This window comes from Herpailurus yagouaroundi, unplaced genomic scaffold, assembly GCF_014898765.1.
Source record: "Herpailurus yagouaroundi ecotype Mexico unplaced genomic scaffold, PumYag 164, whole genome shotgun sequence".
NCBI classification, from domain to species: Eukaryota; Metazoa; Chordata; class Mammalia; order Carnivora; family Felidae; genus Herpailurus; species Herpailurus yagouaroundi.
Genome location: NW_024412405.1, coordinates 12,533,200 through 12,557,917, shown reverse-complemented (window position 1 = coordinate 12,557,917; position 24,718 = coordinate 12,533,200). Strand labels below are relative to the sequence as shown.

At 44.1% G+C, this 24,718-nt stretch overlaps 1 protein-coding gene across 6 annotated transcripts in view; it reads left to right on the top strand.

The window, feature by feature from the left end:
• Positions 1-2,477: 2,477 nt before the first annotated feature.
• UBAC2 (UBA domain containing 2) overlaps positions 2,478-24,718 on the top strand; it is a 196,924-nt gene continuing 174,683 nt past the window's right edge. For 2 of the 6 annotated variants that reach the window (XM_040487170.1, XM_040487171.1), the window contains exon 1: positions 16,132-16,577. In XM_040487170.1, the coding sequence (XP_040343104.1) occupies positions 16,403-16,577 (175 nt within the window). In that variant the 5' untranslated portion in view covers positions 16,132-16,402. Of the gene's footprint in view, positions 3,004-16,099; positions 16,578-24,718 lie in introns of those variants that run through there. The other 4 variants (XM_040487167.1, XM_040487172.1, XM_040487169.1 and 1 more) reach the window with 4 other exon arrangements.

Here is a 24,718-nt window from a genome sequence, read left to right as displayed (position 1 = left end):
ACCGAATGCGGGGCTGGAACTCATGAACCGTGAGATCATGACCTGAGCCGAAGTCGGATGCTTAACTGGGCCACCCAGGCATCCCCAAATCATTTTTCTTAAATAGAATTATTGGGGTGCCTGGGTGGCTCAGTCGGTTAAGCGTCCGACTTTGGCTCAGGTCATGATCTCGCGGTCCGTGAGTTCGGGCCCCGCGTCGGGCTCTGTGCTGACGGCTCAGAGCCTGGAGCCTGTTTCAGATCCTGTGTCTCCCTCTCTCTCTGACCCTCCCCCGTTCATGCTCTGTCTCTCTCTGTCTCAAAAATAAACGTTAAAAAAAATTAAAATAGAATTGTTGATAAAAGGCCCTGATCTTTTCATATTTGGCATGATGGACCATTAGCTGGAATTTATATAAACTACCAGGAATAAAAAGTTGTTCTATTAATTAGCTTGGAATTTTTTTTGTTTTTATTTATTGTTATTTTTTTTTCCTTTCAAGATTTTATCTAAGTTCAAGTTAGTTAACATATAGTGTAGTATTTGTTTCAGGGTAGAACTTAGTGATTCATGACTAAACACCCAGTGTTCATCACAAGTGCCCTCCTTCATGCCCATCACCCATGTAGCCCATCCCCCCACCTCCCCTCCAGCAACCCTCAGTTTGTTCTCCAGAGTTAAGAGTCTCTCTCATGGTTTGCCTCCCTCACTGTTTTCGTCTGATTTTATTTTTCCTTCCCTTCCCCTCTGTTCATGGTTTTGCTCCTTAAATTCCACATATCAGTGAAATCATATGATATTTGTCTTTCTCTAACTGACTTATTTCGCTTAGCATAATACCCTCTAGTTCCACCCACATCATTGCAAATGGCAAAATTTAATTCTTTTTTGATGGCTGAGTGATAGTATGAAATAATTTTTAAAATGATACCTTTTAGGGGCGCCTGGGTGGCTCAGTCGGTTGGGCGTCCAACTTCGGCTCAGGTCATGATCTCACGGTTGGTGGGTTCGAGCCCCTCGTCGGGCTCTGTGCTGACAGCTCAGACCCTAGAGCCTGCTTCAGATTCTGTGTCTGCCCCTCTCATGATCATGGTCTGTCTCTATCTCTCAATAATAAATAAATGTTAAAAAAAATTTTAATGATATCTTTTATCTTAAGGACTCATGTGGATTGTTTTCCTTATTGATCTAACTCTGTGGTTTATTAGCAGATTGTGTTAGAATCTCTTTTCTTTTCCTTTAGGAAGTCTGGAATAAGAGATTAGACCTTGTCTGTTTTCATCACAAATATGTCATGACCATTGATATTTTATGCCTCTGCTTTATACATAGAGTCACATACACCTTTTAAACCCTATGGTGTAAGAATATATGGAAAATTGGCGAGAATTCAAAAAAAAAAGAACAAAAATAATCAAAGGGTTGAAAAACTACAGAAATATTTAGTCTGGAGAAAAGAAGGCTAAAGGTGTTTGAAAAACTCACTTCTGAGATGAATAACAAATCAGGAGGATAGTGAACAGATGTTCTAGCATTTGGTGGCTGGTGGAGCAGGTCTGGTTAAGGATACTACACAGAGCAACTGTAGGGGAATAAAACAGAGGTACCAGCACCAGAGAGCAGTGTTATAATGAACACTGGGGCATGTTTTCATTGGGAGAATGTAGGAGCACAAAGGCAGGGTATATTAAAGGACACTCAGCCCAGAGGGACATAGGGTCGTAGGGATTTTCCAAGCTTGGTGTCAGGATGTCCCCACTTCGGTGAGCATTCCTTCCTCCTCAGAGTCAGGCTAGCTCATGCAGGGTCCATCTGAGTCCCAGTTGGCCTGGCATGTTGGCACAGGGTAGAACCTTCCTGGCCTGCACATGAGGACACACTACTATCTGCTGGTTCAGAAAACTCAGGTTGCTATTCTTTTGTGTCTTTTTGGCCATTGGTGGGTCGCTCGTTGCTGAATAATCCCTTATAAATAAGTATTCCAATCCCATGTTTATATCCATAAGGACATAAACAATTGCCAAATCGGGACAATCACCTCACTTTAACCTTGTTACCAACCTCAGTTTCTATCATACGTAATATCTCTGAACCAACATAAAGGGGAATGTTAAAGCCCCTTATTTATGTGGTTCTACCAGTAGAGGTTCTGAGATTTTCCTAGAACATAATTTATCTTTTTTTAAAAAGTTTATTCAGGGGCGCCTGGGTGGCGCAGTCGGTTGGGCGTCCGACTTCAGCCAGGTCACGATCTCACGGTCCGTGGGTTCGAGCCCCACGTCAGGCTCTGGGCTGATGGCTCGGAGCCTGGAGCCTGTTTCTGATTCTGTGTCTCCCTCTCTCTCTGCCCCTCCCCCGTTCATGCTCTGTCTCTCTCTGTCCCAAAAATAAAATAAAAAACGTTGAAAAAAAAAATTTTTTTTTAAAAAGTTTATTCATTTTATTTATTTTTAGTCATCTCTACACCCAACATGGGGCTTGGACTCACGACCCCAAGATCAAGAGTCACATGCTCTACCGACTGAGCCGGCCAGGCACCCAGGAACATAATTCGTCTCGCAATGGTTTTGGAAATCCTTTATTCACACTTGTGTGACACTACTCATTCATTGGGGCACGAGGTAGATGCTGGATATGGACAATGCGAAGCCCATCCCCTCGTCAGAAGTAAGTAAGGAGCAAGTGCAGCTTGATGCTTTCTTCCCCTCATTCATCGCATTCAATTGAATACATATTGAAGCCCTGCTGTGCGCCAATCGCTGTGCCAAGCCTTGGGGAAACAAAGCAGAGAAACGGGCCCTGCTTGCGTTGTGTGAAAAGGACAGGCAGTTACACAATGACCACAAAGTAGTGTGTCCCTGCTTTGATAAAGGAATATAAGGCCCAAGGTGCGACAGGAACCCAAATGCATGGAATTCAGCCCCCGTCGCGGAGCAGTGGACTGGAACCTCTCAAATTCCTCTTACCTAACATCAGAATTGGTCCTAGTGACTGGACCACAGATGCATCTGCACAGAGTTCAAGGTGAGCTGTGACTATGAAAGAGATTGGTACCGGCGGGGAAGGGGAGAGGTTGGAGCCGGGTGACTGACAGTTTCTCCTTGATCCTGGATGGAGATGCTCCATAGCCTTAACTTGAAGCAATCTTAGATTTGGTGGGTGTCATGGGCGGAAAGACTGTAACAGTGCAGCTTTTGGCTCCTGATCTTATCACCATATACATGGCGTAGGAGATCAGAGAAATTGTCACCTTCAGACAATGGTGTTGCTATAAAGAGCATGACAAACTGAGTCCCTATGGTTGCCAGGCAGATGTAAAATCTCAGCATAGCTTTTCCCTAGGTAGAAATTAAGAAAGTGCAAAGGAAAACAGGTGAATTGCAGATGAAAGAAGAAATTTGAAATGTGAATTAAAGAGAAAAGCTGAGTGTTGCCTAGGGCTGCCATACAAAGCACACAAACTGGGTGGCTTCAAACAACAGAACTTCAGTGCCTCGCAATCCTAGAGGCTATCAGTCCCAAATCCAGGAGTCAGCAGGGCTGTGCTCCCGCTGAAATCTGCAGGGCAAGACCCTTCCTTGCCTTTTCCAGCTTCTGAGGTTTTGCTGGCCATCCTGGGTGTTCCCTGGCTTGCAGACCCAGCTTCTCAACTTCTGCTTCCATTATCACATGGTGTTGTCCGTGGGTCTGTATGAGTGCCTTCCTATAAGGAGAGCAGTCATACTGGATCGGGTCCTACCCTGCTCCATAATGACTTCCTCATAACGGATTACACCTGAATGACCCTATTTGCAAATAAGGTCACATTCTGAGGTACTAGGGGTAGGAATTCGATACGCTTCTTTTGGTTACACAATTCAACTAACAACACTGAGGGAGCTGAAGATGTAGATAACTACAACTAATCCAACTAGTCCAGAGCCCCAGACTTTAAGTTTTCCATGAAAACTAGAAGGGCTAAGGTCAACAAGCAAAATTAAAAAGTGGCATCTGATATCTGATAGCCAATTTGTTTTGAGTACTTTGCTTCATATTGCCGGCTTATTTTCTGAAATTTAGGAAATATTTTCACGTGTTCTTCTTTCATTGGCTGCTGTGGTGGTGACACTTCCTGTGTATGCACATTTCGATTGTCTTTCCACAGATTTGCAATAATATTGCCAATAATAGAAATAAGAATGATAAAAAATTTCCTACACTTATTTTTATGATGATCTTGCCTTGGAAAAAGGAGAATTAAAAGATCATGTGGATGCATTTTGTTTTAGGGCATTATGTTGAAAACATGAACATGAATCAATTTGAATCAATGTGCTACTACTGGTCAGCATGAATGGTCCATAAAGACACACAAGCAAGCACAACTTAAGTGTTTAACCCAACAGTGACCATCACATGCCTGAGTAGGTCTTAAAAGTGAGAAAGTAACAGGGGCGACTGGGAGGCTCAGTCAGTTGAGCATCCAACTCTTTGATTTCAGCTCAGGTCATGGTGTCACAGTTCGTGGAATTGAGCACCACGTTCTACAACATGGAGCCTTCTTGGGATTCTCTCTCTCTCTCTCTCTCTCTCTCTCTCTCTTCCTCTCTCATGCATGTGCTCTCTCTCTCAAAATAAATAAATAAACATGTTTTAAAAACTGAGTAAGTGAGGAGACAAACCATAAGAAACTCTTAAATACATAGAACAAACTGAGGGTTGCTGGAGGGTTGTGGGTGGGGGATGGGCTAAACGGGTGAGGGGCATTCAGGAGGACACTTGGTGGGATGAGCACTGGGTGTTGTACGTAAGTGATAGATCACTAAATTTTATGTCTGAAATCATTATTACGCTATATGTTAACTAATTTGGACTTAAATTCGAAAAAAAAAAAAGTGAGCAAGTGAGAGATAGGCTCCCACTTATGTTGAAACAGCCTTGAGGGAGGTGGGTGTTGGCCTTGCTCTGATGGACGGGAGGCTCCTGACCAGTTTGGGAAGAAGACATATCCTGGTCAGGAGATGAGATTCCGATGTTTGGCATATCTTTCCTGTTTTGATGATGCCCTGAGATCCTGCTTGCACGTTGGCAAGCATCTAGGGCAGCGACATCAAGCAGAGTCCCTTATGAAGTATCAATCGGTAGCCATATCCATTAAGAGGAAGAAAATGCTGGCCCTACTAAAATGTCCTGTCCTGGGACCAGAGGTAATAGGGTAAAGGGAATTAGCAATTTGGTCTCATGTCTTTCTTCCCACTTTTACTAGCTGCAGCCAGCATCCCAACCATATCCTTCCTGTCCATCCTGGAGGTCACTAGGGCTTCAGTGGATGACTGTCATACAAGCACCTGTGTCTCTCTGCCTAAGGGCTTTCCCTGGATGCAGGAGTAAATGAAGCAGGCTGAAAGTGCAGGTGGCTTATAACCCCAGGAGCAACACTCCTCATGAGGGAGGGCTGGTGGGCAAACAGCCCAGCTTTCTTGCCTGTTGGTGAGACATTGTTAAGGTGTGGTTCTGCTGAGTCTCTTAGAGGGTATTTAGTAGGATTTAATTCCTGACACCTAGAGCTGTACAACCTGCTCATTATTATTTTAAATATTCATTTATTTTGAGAGAGAGAAAGAGCACTCAGCACTCATGGGGGAAGGGGAGAGAAAGAAACCCAAGTAGACAGTGCAGAGCCCACTGCAGGGCTCGATCTCATGAACCATGAGATCATGACCTGAGCCGAAATCAAGAGTCAGACGCGTAACCAACTGAGCCACGCAGGTGCCCCCGTAACTAGCTAATTATTGACTGCCCTCTTCCCTAGCTCCTCCCATGCTTCCTGGGATTGCCTCCCCACCTCTCCCCAATACAGAGGTGGGATTTGCATCTAAATCCTTGTCTCAAGTTGGCTTCTGGGGGAACAGAAGCTAATAGCATTATATCCAATATTCCCTTTCATGGGGAATATTCAACTTGTTTAAACAACATAGATGTGCTGGGGGTACCTGGGGGGCTCAGTCGGTTAAGCGTCTAACTTCAGCCTGGGTCATGATCTCACAGTTCGTGAGTTTGAGTCCCGCATCGGGCTTTCTGCTGTCAGCACAGAGTCTGCTCTAAATCCTCTTTCCCCCTCTCTCTGCCCCTCCCTGGCTCATGCTCTCTTTCTCAAAAATAAAATAAACATTAATAAAAACCAGAGTCATCCTGTCCTCTATCACCTTTCCTTGTTTAAAAAATATATATATTCTGTTTAACACCATATGTATATATACATATATATTGGGTGTGGTGTTGACAGCACAGCAGTGGAAGCCTAGGAATGCATTCTGTTTCATCACTGCAGTATGACAGTCAGCAAGATCCTGTCCACTTGATCAAAACCACTCTCGGGAAAGAAAAGTGGATAAGGAACAGAATAATCCTCTGCGTGTACAATTATAAATATTCTAATCCATGGTTAGAGTTATGGAATATCGATGGCCATATTGAGATAATTAAAAGCCTCTATGTTTCCTGTTTATGTAATAATATACCTAAAAACAAGGTATAAGAAAAGATCTTGGGGCACCTGGGTGACTCAATCAGTTAAGCATCTGACTTTGGCTCAGGTCATGGTCTCTCATTTCATGAGTTCGAGCCCCGCGTCAGGCTCTGTGCTGATGGCTCGGAGCCTGGAACCTGCTTTGGATTCTGTGTCTCCCTCTCTCTCTTCCTCTCCCCAGCTTGCACTTTCTCTCTCTCTCTCTCTCAAAAATAAATATTTTTCAAAAAAAGGTCTTATGTGTAGTGTAATCTGACGTATAATTTTGAAGATTACCTAAGACTGCATTATTCACATTAGACTATTCAAAACCTAATTACATTTTGTCAGATGTATGCATGGCATAAATGGCATCTAGCATCATGCTCTCAATCCTAAGTGACCCAACTCTCACTTTTATAACAAATATTCTGCGATTCTGCCTTTAGTATCCTTAATGAAACTCAAGGAAAATATATTACACATAGTTTTAATAATCAATATAATATCCTCATGTTGATATAAAGAAACAAAGGAAAGAAATTTATAATGAAATAATACATATTTTGATCTGTAGATGTTTGGGTGTGACCGTCCTGGAGGCACAATGCTTGCATCCACCTATAAGTATGTTAGTGTGTACAATACATAGAAGGAAGGAGAGGGGCGTCTGGGTGGCTCAGTGGGTTGAGCGTCTGACTTCGGCTCAGGTCATGATCTCCTGGCTCGTGGGTTCGAGCCCTGCCAGGAGCTCTGTGCTGACAGCTCAGAGCCTGGAGCCCCTTCGGACTGTGTGTCTCCCTCTCTCTCTCTGCCCTTCCTCTGCTCATGCTCTGTCTCTTCTCCTTCAAAAATAAATAAACATTAAAAAAAAAAAAAAGGAAGGAAGGAGATGAGAAACGATGCCACACAGGATGTACAGAAAAATGCGAGGACAGAAGGAGGAGGCACAGAGGCACAGCAGAATAAAAGCTAGTGTGGGGCAAGTAAGTCCACGCCTGGTACCACCAGACCAGATATGTTTATATGGACATAAGAAAGTAAGTAACCTTAACGTAGCCCCTGAGAAAGAGAAGGTGGTCTGGGTGGGAAAGATGAGGAGGTGTGATTGTCTCACAAATGTGACAGGTTCTAGATGAATGATTTAAAAATACTTTCCTATGTTTGTTTGGAAGGGGTAGTGATGAAGTTCGACAGAAAACTGATCTCCTGTTCTGAAATGCCACCACATGGTAGGGCATGTGCCCCATCTCTAGGACTTAGATCCAGGAGACCACAGCCTTTCATATGTGATGGGAAATAGAGGTGAATCAGAAAAAGAAAAAGCTCTACAGAAATAAGGTGGTGGACTAGCGGGGGTACTGGAGGAAGACCAGGGGACAAACAGGCAAACCAACTCTTATCGTTTCCCAAGTAAAGCCCCACACCATCATTTCCATATGCAAATTCCTCAGCGGAGCTTCCTCCTCATCGGCCGGTGAAAACCTGAAACCCATATAGCCTGGCCCTGCCACCACTGCTCCACTCCGCTGGCTCGCTCGCTCACCTGGTGGCCTGCACGTGGTGAACCTGAGAACCCTCGCTACTTGCACGGAGCAGACGGTGAGTGATGGGGTCTGGGGCAAGTACCCCAGCCACCTCTTCCTCTGGTGGGATTGACCTGGGGGCACTGACTCCACTTGCCCACGGTCGTATAATTCGTCTCTACTGGCTTCCACCCTCCCACTGGTCTTCCCTAGGACAACTTCCAGACAACTTGAACTTTGAACTTGAAACTTTGTCTCCAAGTCTGCTTTTGGTGAGATCCAAGCTAAAAACAGATGGTGGTAATCTGAAATGTGTGTGTGGTTTTTTTTTAATTAATTGATGAAACTTAATGAAGTTCTGATTCTGTTAAAAGAAATCTCACACTTTCCATTACATTTTGTTGCTTTTGCAGGAATTGCCCCACTGCACTGAACCCCTCTGCACCCAAATATGCGGTTGGGAATATGGTAATAATCATGTTAAAGAAGGATGTCCCACATTAAAATCACGTTTTAGCTCATTTAACATTTCCTACAAACTGGCTAATATGTTGCATCTTTTTTTTTTTAATTTTTTTTCAACGTTTATTTATTTTTGGGACAGAGAGAGACAGAGCATGAACGGGGGAGGGGCAGAGAGAGAGGGAGACACAGAATCGGAAACAGGCTCCAGGCTCTGAGCCATCAGCCCAGAGCCCGACGCGGGGCTCGAACTCACGGACCGCGAGATCGTGACCTGGCTGAAGTCGGACGCTTAACCGACTGTGCCACCCAGGCGCCCCAAAGTGGATTAATCATCTAATCTGATATTACAAATCCACACTGATCTTTAGATATAATCATTATATGTTTTTAAGCAGCATGAAAATTAACAATACAATCTCAAACCAGTATTTCAGACCTACCTAGCCTTAGCTGCCACAGATACTGGAACTGTAAAAATTCTGGGCAAGAAAGCAACCTTTAAAATGATAAGTTTGTTGGGACAGCTGGGTGGCTCAGTTGGTTAAGCATCTGACTTCAGCTCAGGTCATGATCTCATGGTTCTTGAGTTCAAGCCCCTCGTCAAGCTCTGGGCTGACAGTTTGGAGCCTGGAGCCTGCTTCAGATTCTGTGTTTCCCTCTCTGTCTGCCCCTCCCCCACTTACACTCTTTTTTTCTCTCTCTCTCAAAAATAAATAAACACTAAAAAGATTTAAAAAATAAATTGAAATAAAAAATAAAAATAAAATAAATTGAAATTGAAATAAATTGAAAAATTTCATGATAATTCCTTCCTCTTTAGTAATCTCAATCTCATTTGCTCACAGTTTAAACACTTCATTTAACATTTCTGATACATGTGATATGTATCAAATCACTTTGTGATATTTTGATATCACTATTTAATTTTTCATTGATTGAAATAAAGATTGCATGTTCGTATCAAAAAAGAAATAAAATTTTTTTTTAATTTTTTTTAACGTTTATTTATTTTTGAGACAGAGAGAGACATAGCATGAACAGGGGAGGGGCAGAGAGAGAGGGAGACACAGAATCCGAAACAGGCTCCAGGCTCTGAGCTGTCAGCACAGAGCCCGACGCAGGGCTCGAACTCAAGGACCGCGAGATCATGACCCGAGCCGAAGTCGGACGCTTAACCGACCCAGCCACCCAGGCGCCCCGAAATAAAATATTTTAAAACAGTTTTCTTTGGAATACCGCCTTATTTCCATATGTAGTACAAGGCAGTCAAACTCCTTTTCAGGCACCGCCAAGATTGCAAAATAATCTTTTATTCGATAGCACGGATAGGATTCATTGATGTGTGGGTCTTTCACTGAGATTTTTGGTGACTGAGGCTGTCAGTGAATAATTCAATGACTTGCTAACATGGCTGTTGCTACTTTTCAGTTGTTTATCAACCCATGTTGTCACTGACCGTGGCTACTGCTGCATTTGTTGTGCAAGGACATTGCAAAAGGAAAAATGTGTCCTGTGAAATAATGTTTAAGAATTTAAAATTTTCACAACTCTGAGTATCTCTTGTCTGTGTATATGCAAGTACATTTTCTACTCAGTGTTTTTACTCCCATCAATCTTGCATTTGTGGTTAGCAGAATTTATTATCATGCAGGTTACTTCCACTCACACGCAACAGACACTCTTCTGTCTGTAGATCATGTCACAGCCCATTTTCTACCGCTTGGGATTTCTCACAGATTCTTCTACATACAATATTGTTGCTCAACAGAACAGAAGAAATCTTTAAAATTTCCTACTGTCATAATTTATAACCTCTTATGCAACTGGTAAAGTTAATTTTTCTCTTATATTGTTCGGATGACCACAGATTGCTATCATTTGTGCAGTTCAGTTAAGAAATGGTACCTATAGGATGTGAGGGTAATCTGACATCTGTCACCCCATGGATGACCAGGGTTGATTCGCTGATTTGGCTGGCTAGGTGGTTGTCCCCACTGCTCCATGTGCGTCCCTCCTGAAGCTTTGTGCTTGGTCCATGAGGATGACCTTCCCTGACAGAGGAGGACCGTTCTTGGGTCAAGGGTATACGATAACTGCGCTTCCCTGCTGGAACCTCCAGACAAACTCTCAAGGTCTATTTGTGGGAGAACATAGGGGAGTCCAGCTTCCAAGACTCCAGACATATCCAAATGAGGCGCTGCACGTGGCAGTCTGCCTTCTTTAAGAAAAAGAAGAGAAAAAAAGAAAAAAAATGGTAACTGTATCTTTCAGATTAGATTTGAAAGAAACATTTCAGGGACAATACTATGATTTTCAAACTTTCCCTAAATCTCTGAAGTTTCTACCTTTGCCAACTCTGTGTCTTTCTTTAGAAAATATTCACTTAATCTTGATGAGTTCACCTAGATAAATTAGAAAAAAAACCTATGTTTTCAGTATGGACACTCTCAAATATTCAATGGAGTATTCTCAACACCTTTTTAAAAAATATTTCATGTATATAAGAATATTTTTAATATTTTAAAAATCAGGCTAGATTTGTACACTTTGGGAAAGCTATAGAATCACTGAGTGCATTAGCCATACACAGAAACTGGTCCTGGTGACTAAAATGCAATAAGCAGAGTTGTTGCAGGTGGCCTGGCATTTTGAATTGGTGAACAAGTCTTAAGTAAGTTTCAAATAACAATCAAAGCAGTAAATAGTTGCATTCCTGGAAAGCTCTGCCAAGCACATGTTTACATGTAAAATGGAATTGGTTCTAGATTCACATAAATACAAATAGACTTTTACCTGCATAAGAAGCATAAGTTGGAGAGTGAAAAAGAGGATAAAAAAGGGGTGCCTGGGAGGCTCAGTTGGTTAGGTGTCCGACTCTTGATTTCGGCTCAGGCCATGATCTCAGGATTCGTGAGTTCAAGCCCTGCGTTGGGCTCTGCACTGATAGCATGGAGTCTGCTGTTCTCTCTCTCTCTCTCTCTCTCTCTCTCTCTCTCTCTCTCTCTCCCCCTCCCCCAAGCACACATGTTCTCTCTCTCAAAATAAATAAACATTAAAAAAATAGGTTGGGGGGTGCCTGGGTGGCTCAGTCAGTTAAACTTCCCACTTCTACTCAGGTCACCATCTCATGTTTCGTGGGTTCAAGCCCTGCATTGGGCTCTGTGCTGACAGCTCGGAGCCTGGAGCCAGCTTTGGATTCTGTGTCCCCTGCTTGTACTCTATCTTTCTCTCTCTCCCTCTCAAAAATAAACATTAAAATTATTTTAAAAAATACATTAGGAAGGAGAACAAGTATTTTTGTTTTTGTTTTTGGTAAAAGGATTGCGTCTGGCATTTACTGGACCCCATGCAGTATTGGAGGTTGTCATTGTGACAAACAAAAATACACTTAACGGATTCCCAAAAGGCTCCTTGCTCAGTAAACATCTATTAAGAACATTATTAAATCAGTAAAAAGATGTAACTACACTTTAAAAAGCTTCCAGACCTATTTTTTCATAAATATTAGTTTCATAGATATCATATGCTGAAAATGCATTTAAAACACTTAAAGGCTGCTTTGTCCAAGGATTGACTGTCAACTCTAGGCATTATCTACTGATTCCTCCAGAAGGTTGCTGACTAGAATCCCTGGGAGTTTGGAAAGGGGGTCCTCAGCCAGAATATGGAAATAGGATGTGGCTTACAAACTTAACGCACTGTAGCCATCAACTGATCAGAATTTGGTACTTTGAAGTTCGTGGTTCTTATTTTGGTTGTTGTTATTGGCCCCCTCTGCTGCTTATTAATCTTTAGGAAAAATTCTTTCTAGCTCTGTTCTATGAGAAGAACATTGTGTTAAAGGCAAGTTGAAATATGCAGGAAAGGCACACATCAGTGATGTTTGGTCAACAGCCTTCCCCCAGGACTCCCCCTGGAGATTTGCTTTCTAATGCTAAACCCTTAGAGATGCTGTGTTTTATTTTATGAAAGGAAGACAATGCCTTCACACCAAGAGACTCAAAATGGGGAGGATACAACATTTAGTAAAACACCTCCCCGGCCTGCTAGGGGCTTACTCTTTCAAGCGTATCACTACTACCCCAGTGTAGAAAGCAGATTTAGCAAGACATAGCAAGGCAAATGATGATTGCTAGTGATTGACAGAATTAGTTCTCCATAATACAAACTAGAGAAGTGACAAGGTGGAAATATAGGCAAGGACATTAGAAATGATATACACTGAGCGATCTGGGACTGCGTGATAAAGGTTGGTTAAATCACACTAACATAGGAATTTTCAACTTTGCACAATGGACATTTGGGGCAGGAGAATTCTTCATTGTGGGAGGTGGTCCCTCGCATTGTTTAGCAGCTTCCCATGTGCCCATTAGATGCCAGTAGTGGCTCCCTCTCATGACTGTAACACCAAAAATGTCTCCAAGTACTGGCAAGCGTCCTCTGGGGGATAAATATCACCCCTTGTTGAGAATCACTGCACTTGTGCTTCTCAGACTTTTGCATTCAAATCAGCTGAGGGTCTTGTTAAATGCTGCTTTAATAAGTCTGGGGGTAGGGCCTGGCACTCTTTAGTCCAAACAAGATACCAGCTGAAGCCAATGCTGCCCATACAAGGACAGTGCTTGCTTCTTGGAGGCTAAACCTACAGCTTTCAATATGTACGGGTTCAGAATGTAGAGTACATGTGCAAAGTATGGATCTTTGAAAATACTCTCAATCAAGGTCTGTGTACCATGTTAAGTTATTGTGCATTTAGTTAAGAATGTTGAAAAATTGAACATAAATAGGAGAAAGGTTTTGTCTTTTTTTTTTTAAACTTCAGAGTGTTTTATCTCCTATTTCAGCAGTTCTCAAACCTTTTGATCTTGATCGTGAAATTTCTTCAGAACTCTCAAAGATAATGCAAAAGCTTTTGCTAACATGGGTTTATATTTATCAGTACTTACCATTTTAGAAATTAACTAAGAAACAGAAAAATGTAAAACTGTTTGAAATTAGGGGCACTAGGTGGCTCAGTTGGTTAAACGTCCGACTTCAGCTCAGGTCATGATCTCACGGTTTGTGGGTTTGAGCCCTGCACTGGCTCTGTGCTGACAGCTTGGAGTCTGGAGCCTGCTTCGGATTCTGTGTCTCCCTCTCTGTCTGTCTGTCTCTCTCTCTCTGCCCCTCACCTGCTCTTTCTCTCTCTCTCAAAAATAAATATTTAAAAAATTATAAAAAAATAAAACTGAAACTAATTTTAAAATAATAGTAATGTATCCATTGCACGTAACAGAACTAATGTATTTTTATGAAAAATGACTGCACTTTCTCAAGCAAAAAATTATGGGGAAGAATAACGTTATTGCACATTTTTGCCAATGTCTGCTGTTTGGCTTTATAGAAGACAGCTGGATCCTCATGTCTGCTTCTGCTTACAGTTTGTTGTGATACACGGTTTAGGTTGAAATATATGAAGAGAATGTGGCCTCACACAGCTTTGCAGTTGGAAAAGGAAGCATTTTAAGTCATTTCAGATCATTTGTGCTTTTTTTGATACTACAGCACAACTTAAATGGTAGTTTCTTTATTTAATGTTTATTTGAGAGAGAGGGAGCATGAACAGGGGAGGGGCAGAGAGAGGGAGAATCCCAAGCAGGCTCCATGCCCAGCACAGAGCTGACACCGGACTTGATTCCATGACTGTGAGATCATGACCTGAGCCAAAATAAAGAGTTGGATGCTTGACTGACTGAGCCACTCAGGCACCCCTTAAATGGTAGTATGATAGGGAAAGATAGGATTCAGTAAGCAGAAAGGGAGAGGCTAAGGCTTGAAGGTTCCTGGCTGGGAAACATTCATATTTTAAAACATTTTTTCTGGGAACATCCGGCCTTGAGCAAGCTCCCTCAGGCATAAAGTTCCTCTTAAGAATGTGACAAAAGGCCCGACTAAAAATAAGTAGACCATAAAACCTATGACCCACAAGGAACAGTATGGTCATAGACCACCCTTGGTACAGTGGAAATTAACCAATCAAAAAGGAATGACAGGCATTTAGAATCACCTAGCTAGTAAGGGTAGAACCTGAGAAGGAACAAGAAGGAAAGGGGCTCACCAAAACCCTATAAAACAGTCCCTTGTGTATAGTCCACAGGTATTCACTTTTGAATGACCCCTCTCTGTAAAGAGAGCTTTCATACTATTCTTACTTTCAGATCTTATACTTTAATCAACTTTTGCCTGCTGCTCATTTTATTTTGTGTCCACCTCTTCATTCTTCAAAGTGGCAAGACAACAAATCTTGGATATTGAGGTAAAAAAAATTCTGCAACAGTAGTTTCTTAAAAGATTATTGGCAATGAGAAATCTGAAACCCTATCAATGAACTCTTTGTACTGTTTCACTAAAATTTATTGGTTTATCTTGAAGCTTGAATTGCATAATTGTAACACGATGCATTGATCAACTGGAAAATATTGGTTTACTAAGTTATGCAGCCCTTCCAAATGCATGGTGGCAAATTCCAGTACTTCTGAGTGAATAAGAGTTTAAAAAAAGGGTCTTAGCATCATCCCGAAAACAGTTTTGGCCTTCTGGATTCCCTAAATTGGGGTGGGGGGAGTCGCCACACCTACTTTGAGAAGCATTCAGCTATGTTGGCTATCAGTTTTGTTGCCAGCTAGCAGCTTCTGCAAAACTTAAAGGGCCTTTACAGTATCATTTTATTGCAAAATAATTCAATTAGATGAATCTGAAGTGAAATGTAAAATCTATTTCAAGACTGTAAACAAACTTAAAGAAAAGCCTAAGGAAAATAAGTCACTTCTACTTTTGCCTTCTAGCAATAAATCAGTGTTAATATTTTGAGCCACTGGCACCTCTCAAGCACTCAAAAAGTATTTTCTTTTTCTTCTTATTTTTTCAAAATGTTTATTTGTGAGAGGGAGAGCATGGGTAGGGAAGAGGCAGAGAGAGAGGGACAGAGGATCTGAAGCGAGCTCTGCACTGTCCGCACAGAGCTGGATGCAGGGCTTGAACTCACAAACCGTGCGAGGAGGCTCAACCACACAGACGTCCCCAAAAAGTATTTTCTTTTTAAAGTATGCCATGCAGTTTTTCAGCCTTTTTCATTTAGCATTGTAGTTGGTCAGTTTCTCCATAATACATATTCTTTAATAACTACAGAATATAAAATTATACAGAATATAAATTATACAGAATATAAAAGTTTTCAGGCTCAAACTCATTTAAAAAAAAACATGACTTTGCTTTAGCAAAGATTAATTTCATTTTGCAAATGAAAAAAAAAAAAAAAGAAAGAAAGAAATGGCCCATGTCTGAGAAGGACGCCAAAGCAGAAGTTTAGGGAGCAAGGTCGTTCAGCCATAGACTCCTCAGTCCCAGGATCCTCGTCACCGGCCGGCGCGGTGTGGTAGGGTGTATCTGAGGACCACGACACTCGGCGCCTTTTCAGGGGATTCCGCGCAGGATCGACGTAGGAAAGGCAGGACCCTAGGCAGCGTTGCTCCCCGCGACCCAGCGACCTCCAGCACTTGGCTGGACACCGGAACTCGAGACATTTATTGTCTACAGTCCTCGCGGGAGCGAACTTCAAGGGGGGACGGCGGGGGGGGGGGGGGGGTCTGTCCGGAAAGACTGAGCATGCGTGGAACGCGCCGGGCGTCCCGTCCGTGGAGAGGTTAGAGGTCGCGAGGAATATCCCGACGCCGGCACTCTGGAGGAATCCGCTGCCACGCGGCTCCACCGGGCGTGGGGCGGTGCTGAGTATTTTAGTGCAGCTTCCAGGAATTACACTCTTCCCATTTATTCCCATTCCTTTTCTGAAGGGGGCCCGCGGCAGTCGGAAAACCCGGACACACGGATCGCCCCAGCTGCGGACCGACTTCCCTTCCCAGGCAGGAAGGGAGGGGGCGGGAGAAGCAGTGCGCCCCACGGGCCGCGCATGCGCCGCTCACAGGCGGCCCCTGGAGTGGAATCCAGTTGCCAGATTCGCCGCCACGCCAGGAGTGCGCCTGCGTTGTCGCCGGGTCCCTCCACCTCCACCCCTCCCCCTGTCCCCCCGCGGGGCTCCGGGTCCGGCGGGACCATGTTCACCAGCACCGGCTCCAGTGGGCTTTGTGAGTACCGGCTGCCGCTTTCATGGCTGTTCCCTACGCGCCACCCTAGGCACCTCCTTGAGAAGCCTCGGGGCAGCGGGGACCCTCGGGGTTGCTGGAGGTTTGGGGGCCGACCCTTCATCCCCGCGCCCGAACCTTAGTGGTTCCTGCCCGTGAGGGGCAGCGGGCACCGCCCCCACCTCAGACGGGAGGTGCGAGTGGGGACTGAGTTCCGCCGTCAGCCCCGGTCCCCATCTATGAACCCCAGGTGCGATGCTCAGGTGTCCAGGGGCTGCCGCAGGTGGGCTGGACGGTTAGGGTCGGGCTGGGAGTCCTGATGTGTTCCAGGCTCGACCCGTTGGCGCTCGTCGGCGCCTGTGCCAGAAGAGGCTTGCCCTGGTGGAATCGATGCTGGAAGACTGCTCCCTTCCCAGTCACCTTGCTCCATTTGGGCTACAGAGGGACCGAACTGGCTCTCCCCCAGGTGCAAATTCCAGCCTCCGTCTCAGGAGCTGACTCCTCAGGTTTACTTAGGTTTCTTTCTAACTCGGTGTCCCTTAAGAGTTTTTAGACAAATAAAAACTGATGAAAGTCCATTAAAGTGGAAGGAAGTTAAGAAGTCATTTGGCAGGAAGGCGCGGACACTGCTCCTGGATGTTGCTGTGATCTTTTCCTTGAACGTCAGCGGTGGCCAGCAGAGAGAGGGCAATGGAGTATATGCAACCTTTTAGACAACTTTATTTTTTTCACTGAAATTGTTTAGTTGGCTTTTGGTGAGGTGGGCTGTGTGTTAAGTAAACAGCCTAGGATTAGGCACTGGCACATCAACAGTGAACTGTTCAACAGGCATAATTTTGCGATTGCTTGTCACTGTTAGTACTTCATATCTCTCTACATGTGAGCTTAATCTTGCCAGAGTATGGGAGCAGTTGACATTTCCAAAGCTTAAAGATCTGTTTTGATTGTTGGAAATCTTTTCTGAGAATACAGGTCTCCATCTGAGAGTATCAGAGCCACAGGCCTAATTTAAAACCTTCCTCACTTCCCAACTTCTGGTTTTGGAGTAGATTGAATATTTATGATTTCCCTTTTTTTTTTTTTAATTTTTTTTTCAACATTTATTTATTTTTGGGACAGAGAGAGACAGAGCATGAATGGGGGAGGGGCAGAGAGAGAGGGAGACACAGAATCGGAAACAGGCTCCAGGCTCTGAGCCATCAGCCCAGAGCCCGACGCGGGGCTCGAACTCACGGACCGCGAGATCGTGACCTGGCTGAAGTCGGAAGCTTAACCTACTGCGCCACCCAGGCGCCCCATATGATTTCCCTTTTTTAAAAAAATGTTTGCTTGTTTATTTGTTTATTTATTTATTTATTTATTTATTTATTTATTTATTTTGAGAGAGAGAGAGAGAGCACGCACATAGGGGAGGGGCAGAGAGAGGGAGAGAATCCCAAGCTGGCTCCGTGCTGTCAGTGCAGAGCCGATGTGGGGCTTGATCTGAAGAACTGTGAAATCATGACCTGAGCCGAAAACAAGAGTCGGATGCTCGATTAACTGAGCATCCAGGCACCCCTGATTTCCTTTGTTTCATAATTAATTTGACTTACGATACTCATTGGCCTCAGAGTAGGTTATAAGTACTGGCTAGTTAATCATCCCCAAACTACCCTTTGGTTAAAGAACATGAGATTGTTGACACTGTTGGTCAAGAAGGTGGTGTGATTTTTCTTGGGATCACACAGTGAGCCATACACTGGTGGATATAAAATTAATGATAGAGTCTTTAATTTTAGTTGTTTCAACATTCCGAGCCATCCTTTCTTGCTGACCAGAATACATGAAAAAGTTAGAAAGGTCATTGTACTGTATTACTGGGTTACTGATTACTGTCACTGGTTACTATACTGTATTAACCATTGTATTGGCAAAGTTTATTCAGATTTGATACACGGTGACAATGGAGAAGGTAATACTTGATTACCTATGGCACAGGGTTGATGAGTACTGAATTCTAGGAACCAAACTCCTGCTCAGGGAGAGGCATAGGCCAAGACTTCTCAGCTGTCCTGCGCTGTTTCTAAAATAAGTGTGTCCTCAGGGTAAGACTTGATGGGATGGCCATTCCTCAGAAGGCTATGTCTTCTGTGCTCATTTAGCAAACATTTGACTATCTATTGTGGGCTGAAAACTGCTAGGTGCTGGGATTGCAATGTTGAACAAGTCTGGGTCCCTGTTTGCAGTGGAGTTTGGGCAATTTTTCCAAGGACTGGTTTTTGGCAAGGCTGGGTATCAGTAGTTATCTACTTTAACATTTTTCTTTGCAAGGCTACCCGCTGACAGGGAATTGATTTCATCTAGGTAAGTTGTGTGGTTCTTTGGTAAGTCAAAGTTCTGATCTTGAGTAAGTATCCTGAGGAAGAATAATCTGCCCATGACCCCATGGATGATGAGTAACATTCTCTTTTCAAAGGAAAAGTACCCGCCATTTCCTATCACCTGCATATTTTCCTCATTTTGTGACTAGTAGATAATGGTGATTTAGTGCTGCATTTGCTTTCCTCTCATTTATTTATTCAGCAGTATCTGTTGGGTACCCATGTAAGCCACACACTGTTTGTGTACAGAGGATAGAGTAGTAAACAGGATCAAGTAAGTTAACGATGTGATTTCACATAGTGATAAGTGTCATGAAGAAAATACGAGTGTAATAGATTGAGGTTATGGTGGATGACTGCTTTAGCAAGTGTGGTGTGGGAGGATATCTGGGAGGGTGACTTTGAGAGGAGACCCAAATGGTATGAAGGAGCCAGCCATGTCAGAATTTATTGAAAAACGTGCATTTTGCAAAAAGGGAAGAGCAAACGCAAAGACGGAACCAGGCACAGCTGGGCATTTTCAAGGTGCTGAAGAATGCTGGTGCTGCCAGGGCAGGGCATTTGTGACTCTGTCTTTGAATTAGAGGATTGACGGTTATGGCTGCACTGAGCAGTTTAAGAGGGGTGTGGTGAAATCACCCACCTGACGAGAGAGAGAGAAGAGGAGGCCCGGGGGAAGAAGGTGGAGGAATGGCTAAGGCTCCTCCTGTTCAGGTACACAGATAGGCATGACTGATAGGGCAAAGTCCGGAGATGCGGAAGGAGGTGATGATCTAGAGCACCACTTGTGAATGCTTCATGTTGCTGTGGGAGGGAAGATGGGAGATTATTGTTGGTGATGGGAGCAGTGTTTTCTAGATGTTGCCTGAGGCCTGGCTGCAAAAAAATCAACATCGAGCTTTCTGAATGTCCATAGTCCTGGGTCTCATCCACAGAGAGATTGAGAAAGGCCAGTGTGGGCATCAGAAATCTGAATTTTCAAAGTTATCCCCAGGAGATTCTAGTGGACAAAGAGATTTAGATCAAAACGAAAGGGTGGCCAGCAGAAGGGCAGAGAAAATAGAGTCCAGTGGGAAATGCTGAAGGCCCAGGTCAGGTGGTAGCGGTAAGAATGAATACGACAGTGAAGAAAGGTTCTAAAGATGTGTGATTAAATGGATTGTGTCATTAAAACTTGTTAGATTTGGGGCGCCTGGGTGGCGCAGTGGGTTAAGCGTCCGACTTCAGCCAGGTCACGATCTCGTGGTCCGTGAGTTCGAGCCCCGCGTCGGGCTCTGGGCTGATGGCTCAGAGCCTGGAGCCTGTTTCCGATTCTGTGTCTCCCTCTCTCTCTGCCCCTCCCCCGTTCATGTTCTGTCTCTCTCTGTCCCAAAAATAAATAAACGTTGAAAAAAAAAAACTTGTTAGATTTTGGGCATAAAGAGGAGTTAAAGGTGGCTCTGGGGAGACAGATGGTGGCACCATTCACTAAGGTAGGGGATGCAGAAAGGGGGAGCTCATTTTGGGAGAAAGATGAGTTCAGCTGTGGACGCATTTAATGCGGGCGGGGGGGGGGGGGGGGGGCCGTAGTGCCCCGAGATTTCCCGGGGGGACATTTGGAGAGAGAGAGCTGGACTGGACATGGATAGTTAGGTGGGAGCTCTGCCATGGACATGAGTGAGGACACCGGAAGCAGTGAGTAGAGTTAGAAGGCCGAGGACAGGACCTCAGGCAATTCTAGTAGCCGGGATGGTAGGGAAAGAGGAGATGGCCGAGTAGGCAGAGGTGAGTGTGTCCATGGAAGAAATCTGCCTTTTACCCCCAGTTCAATTTGATTTGTCTTTTGTTGTAAACAAACTCTTGCAGCTTCTATACTCTCACCACAGTGACTCTGATCCCCAGACTCTCCATTCTCCTCGTTGTCTCCAGTTTACAGCCCATTTCTGGCAACTTCCATATCAAGTCTGGAGTTGAGTTCTCAGCCAAGACTCTCAGAGACCTGGTGTTCCTGTTCCGCTACAGTCATCTGGTAAAACCCCAGCTCATGTTCACGTGTGGCACCTGATTTGAGCTGAGTCCTTGAATTCAGTCGTCTCCCTGGGCCCTTACCCTTTCATCCCTATCCTCAAGACTCTTCCCAGTCTCTACCCATATCACTCTTAAAAGACCCGCAAAATAAGGGCTGTCACCTGGGCACGGTCTCTCTCTATCTTGTTTATATCCACACTTAAATAATTGTCAGAGACTTCACGTGGAGTGGTTGATACTCTGGTTGAGTTTTGAGGGATGAGTGAGTTGGTTTGGCATACAGACTTTGTTCCTTTCCCTTTTCCCCAGGCTAAAAGAATGAAGCCCCTTCCCCTAGCCCCCCTCCATCTCTTGGTAATTCATTCTTTACTGCCTTTGCCGATTGCCACTTATTCCTTCTCTCCTCTGAGAGCATGAGCCCGACACGTGGTTAAATCTGGCGCTTTTTCTTGTTGATACTGTAGGGGGCTTTTCAGAGACTCCCAGAGTGCTTCAGATCCCCTGCCTGTGGAAAGGAGAGAATATTAGTATCTGTTTTATTGAGTTGTTGTGAAGATTAAAAGTTAGTGTGTATAGGGGCGCCTGGGTGGCTCAGTCCGTTGGGCGGCCGGACTACAGCTCAGGTCATGATCTTGAGGTCTGTGAGTTGAAGCCCCGCATCAGGCTCTGTGCTGACAGTTCAGAACCTGGAGCCTGCTTCCTATTCTGTGTCTCCCTCTCTCTCTGCCCCTTCCCTGCTTGCTCTCTGTCTCTGCCTCTCTCTCAAAAATAATAAACATTAAAAAAAAAATTTAAAAAGTTAGTGTATGTAAAGCTCCTAGATCAGGGTTAGGGTTTTGTTTTTTGTTTCTTTTTAAGCTTATTTTTTTTGAGAGAGAGGAAGAGCATGAGTGGGGGAGGGACAAAGAGAGAGAATCCCAAGCAGGCTCTGCACTGTCAGTGCAGAGCCCAATGCAGGGCTCGATCTCATGAATCATGAGATCGTGACCTGAGCTGATATCAAGAGTCAGACGCTTAACCCACTGAGCTACCCAGGCACCCAAGCGTTAGGGATTTTCAACTGGATCTTTCTCCTGAGTGTGTTCTGAAAAATGCAAAAGCCTAACCCACCTGTCTATCCTGCACCTTCCAGCTGCTGACTGCTGTTTCTTCTTCCCAACCACAGTCCTTGAAAGATGACCTTTGCTTGATTTCCTTTCTCACATCCCTGCACTCTTTAGCCCTCTACAGTTCATCAGCTGTTCTTTGGGGTTTGCCCACTGGCTTTGTACTCCACCCACCACAGCCGGAATCTGCCCCACCTCTCCATGAAAACTACCGTGGACCAGGTGACCAGGGACTTCCACACCCACGAATCTACTGGGTGCTTCCCAGTCCCTGTCTTAGTGGAATGTTTTCTTGGATTGTCTTTGGTGAACATTTCTTTCTAAACTTCTTTACTCCTTGACTTTTATTTTTAAATTCCGTACTCACCTGGTTGTCTCATATCCTCAGTGTTTGCTGGATTTGGCATTAGTGGGTATGATTACTGTAAAGGGGGCAGTTTCAGTGGCTCATTAGGGTCGAAACCTGCTTAGTTAAGGAGTGAACCAGAGGTGGAGAGTAGAAATAGGGAGAGTGGACCATAGGGACACACAGCTGGGGAGGGAATCTGGGGGAGACACAGCTCAGTTTGGCCCTTTGAAGACTTAGGTGCTTGGGTATCTTGCTATAACTAAATTCACACAGCACTGAGGTGGGAGCCAGTACAAATTTATTAGACTGAGAAATACAGTTTTGAGCTGAGGTGGAACCAGTGAAACTGGTTTTGATCCAAAACCATCAGTTAGGGAGCTTGGAGTCAGATGTGGTTAGGGGAGTTAGATGCGTACAACGTCCAGTAGTGTCAGTGACTGTAAGGATATTTATCTCACTCTGGAGATGGGCAAGCTATAGTGACGGGTGGGGTCATTCAGGGTCTGCATACTCTGTCCCCTGCAAAATGCTGAAATGGACACCTCGACAGTTTACCACTGCAGCTGTTTTTTGCTCTAAAGAAGTACCAAGCTGTGTTGTTACTGACATATTCTTTCTTTACGTATTCAGTGTGTTAAATACTTGTGGGAGATGATCAAATATTTTTGTCTCTCACCATCCCTTTAAAGTGTATGCAGCTTGGAAAGCTTTTTGTCTTTATGAAAAGGTATCAGATCTATGACTTTTTTATTCACTCTTCAAGTTATTGATTCATCAGTTGTTTAATGAGCACTTCTGTGGGCCAGCCTGTCTTCCAGATGCTTGGAATTCAGTAGTAAATAAAAGACGAAAAATACATTCAGGTGGCGCTAATCTTAGGAAATAGAAGTCACAAACTACAGGCTCAACTTAAATTTAAAAATATGTAGTTAAGGGCACCTGGCTGGCTCAGTTGGTAGAGCTTGATCTTGATCTCTTGATCTCAGGGTTGTGAGTTCGAGCTCCATGTTGGACATGGGGCCTACATTAAAAAAAAAAAAATGCAGTTGAACATTTTAATCAGCACTTCAGTCTTCATTCAAAGGTAAGACGTTTTCTCCTTTCTCCCAGTTAAGACTTGTACCTGGCAACCACTTGCTGTGAGAGAAAAGGCTGTGACTGGCTTCTCCTCTTTTTTGTGTTCCCCTCTGTCTCAGATTTTCTGTTTCTGATCTTACTAGGTTCTAGACTGAGTGGTGTGGGAGGAGGAAGGAATAGGAAATAGGATAGTTCTTTAGTTAAAGCTGACGCTCTTGTGGGCTCTTTAGATTCCTGTGAGCCTACCGTCCCCGCTACTCCCCTGGGCTTGGGTTGGGGCGGGGGGACGCATCTTTATGTTGGTGGACTTTATTTGATGACTCTTCCTTAGTTCCTAGGAACTTAGGTCCACCTGCAGTTTCCTCCTTCTGGAGTCCTTTTGGCTTGCTTAAGAGCACTGTCGGACTGAAACAGACTTGACCCCATTGCTGACCATTGCATGCGGTGCATCTCTGCTTCTCTGGAATTGCTGGGTTCTTTGCCTTGGTTGTGCATGTGAACCCTGTGATCAACTTGGCTTCTTCTTCTACTCTGGTTTACCGAGGTGGAAAGCCACCATGTCACCTCAGGCGTCACATATTTAGCTCACTGAATAGGCCCCCTGAGCCCCCGACTCAGCTCGATGTGAGGGTGTAGTTGTGCTCACCACACTTGGATACGCACACCACAGATCTTTTTCCTCATGCCCTCTGTTCAGCAGAGAACTCTTGCTGTTCCACCCACCGCTTCTATCTTCATAATAAGGCTGAGAGGAATCTTAACAGCCATGGGATTGCATTAGATTAGTTTTCTTTGTAAATCCTGCATTTTGGTGTAGAACTTCCCTTTGGTGTGCAGCAGCCCTTGTATTTGGTACCTTAATGGAAACTCCAGTTTTATCATCTTGTTCTAGTTGTGTTTCTCTTTTGGGGGCCAAAAATCATTTTGGCTGTCCCTTGAAAGGTGACATTAGAATTTATATTTTCTGCTCTGATTTCATTATTTGTTGCAGTAAAGGATTAATTCGTCAGGTTTGGGTTGCCCAAACCCTGCACAGTTGCCTGTAATGCTTGACTCTTGGGGATAAGCTATTTCCTACATTTCTTAAGTTTTTGAGGAGTACAGTATATCCTTGAAACTCTCAAGGAAGATATTATTTAAGAATTTTAACTGAGGGCGCCTGGGTGGCTCAGTCGGTTAAGGGTCTGACTTTGGCTCAGGTCATGATCTCTCATGAGTTCAACTCATGATCAACTCATGAGTTCT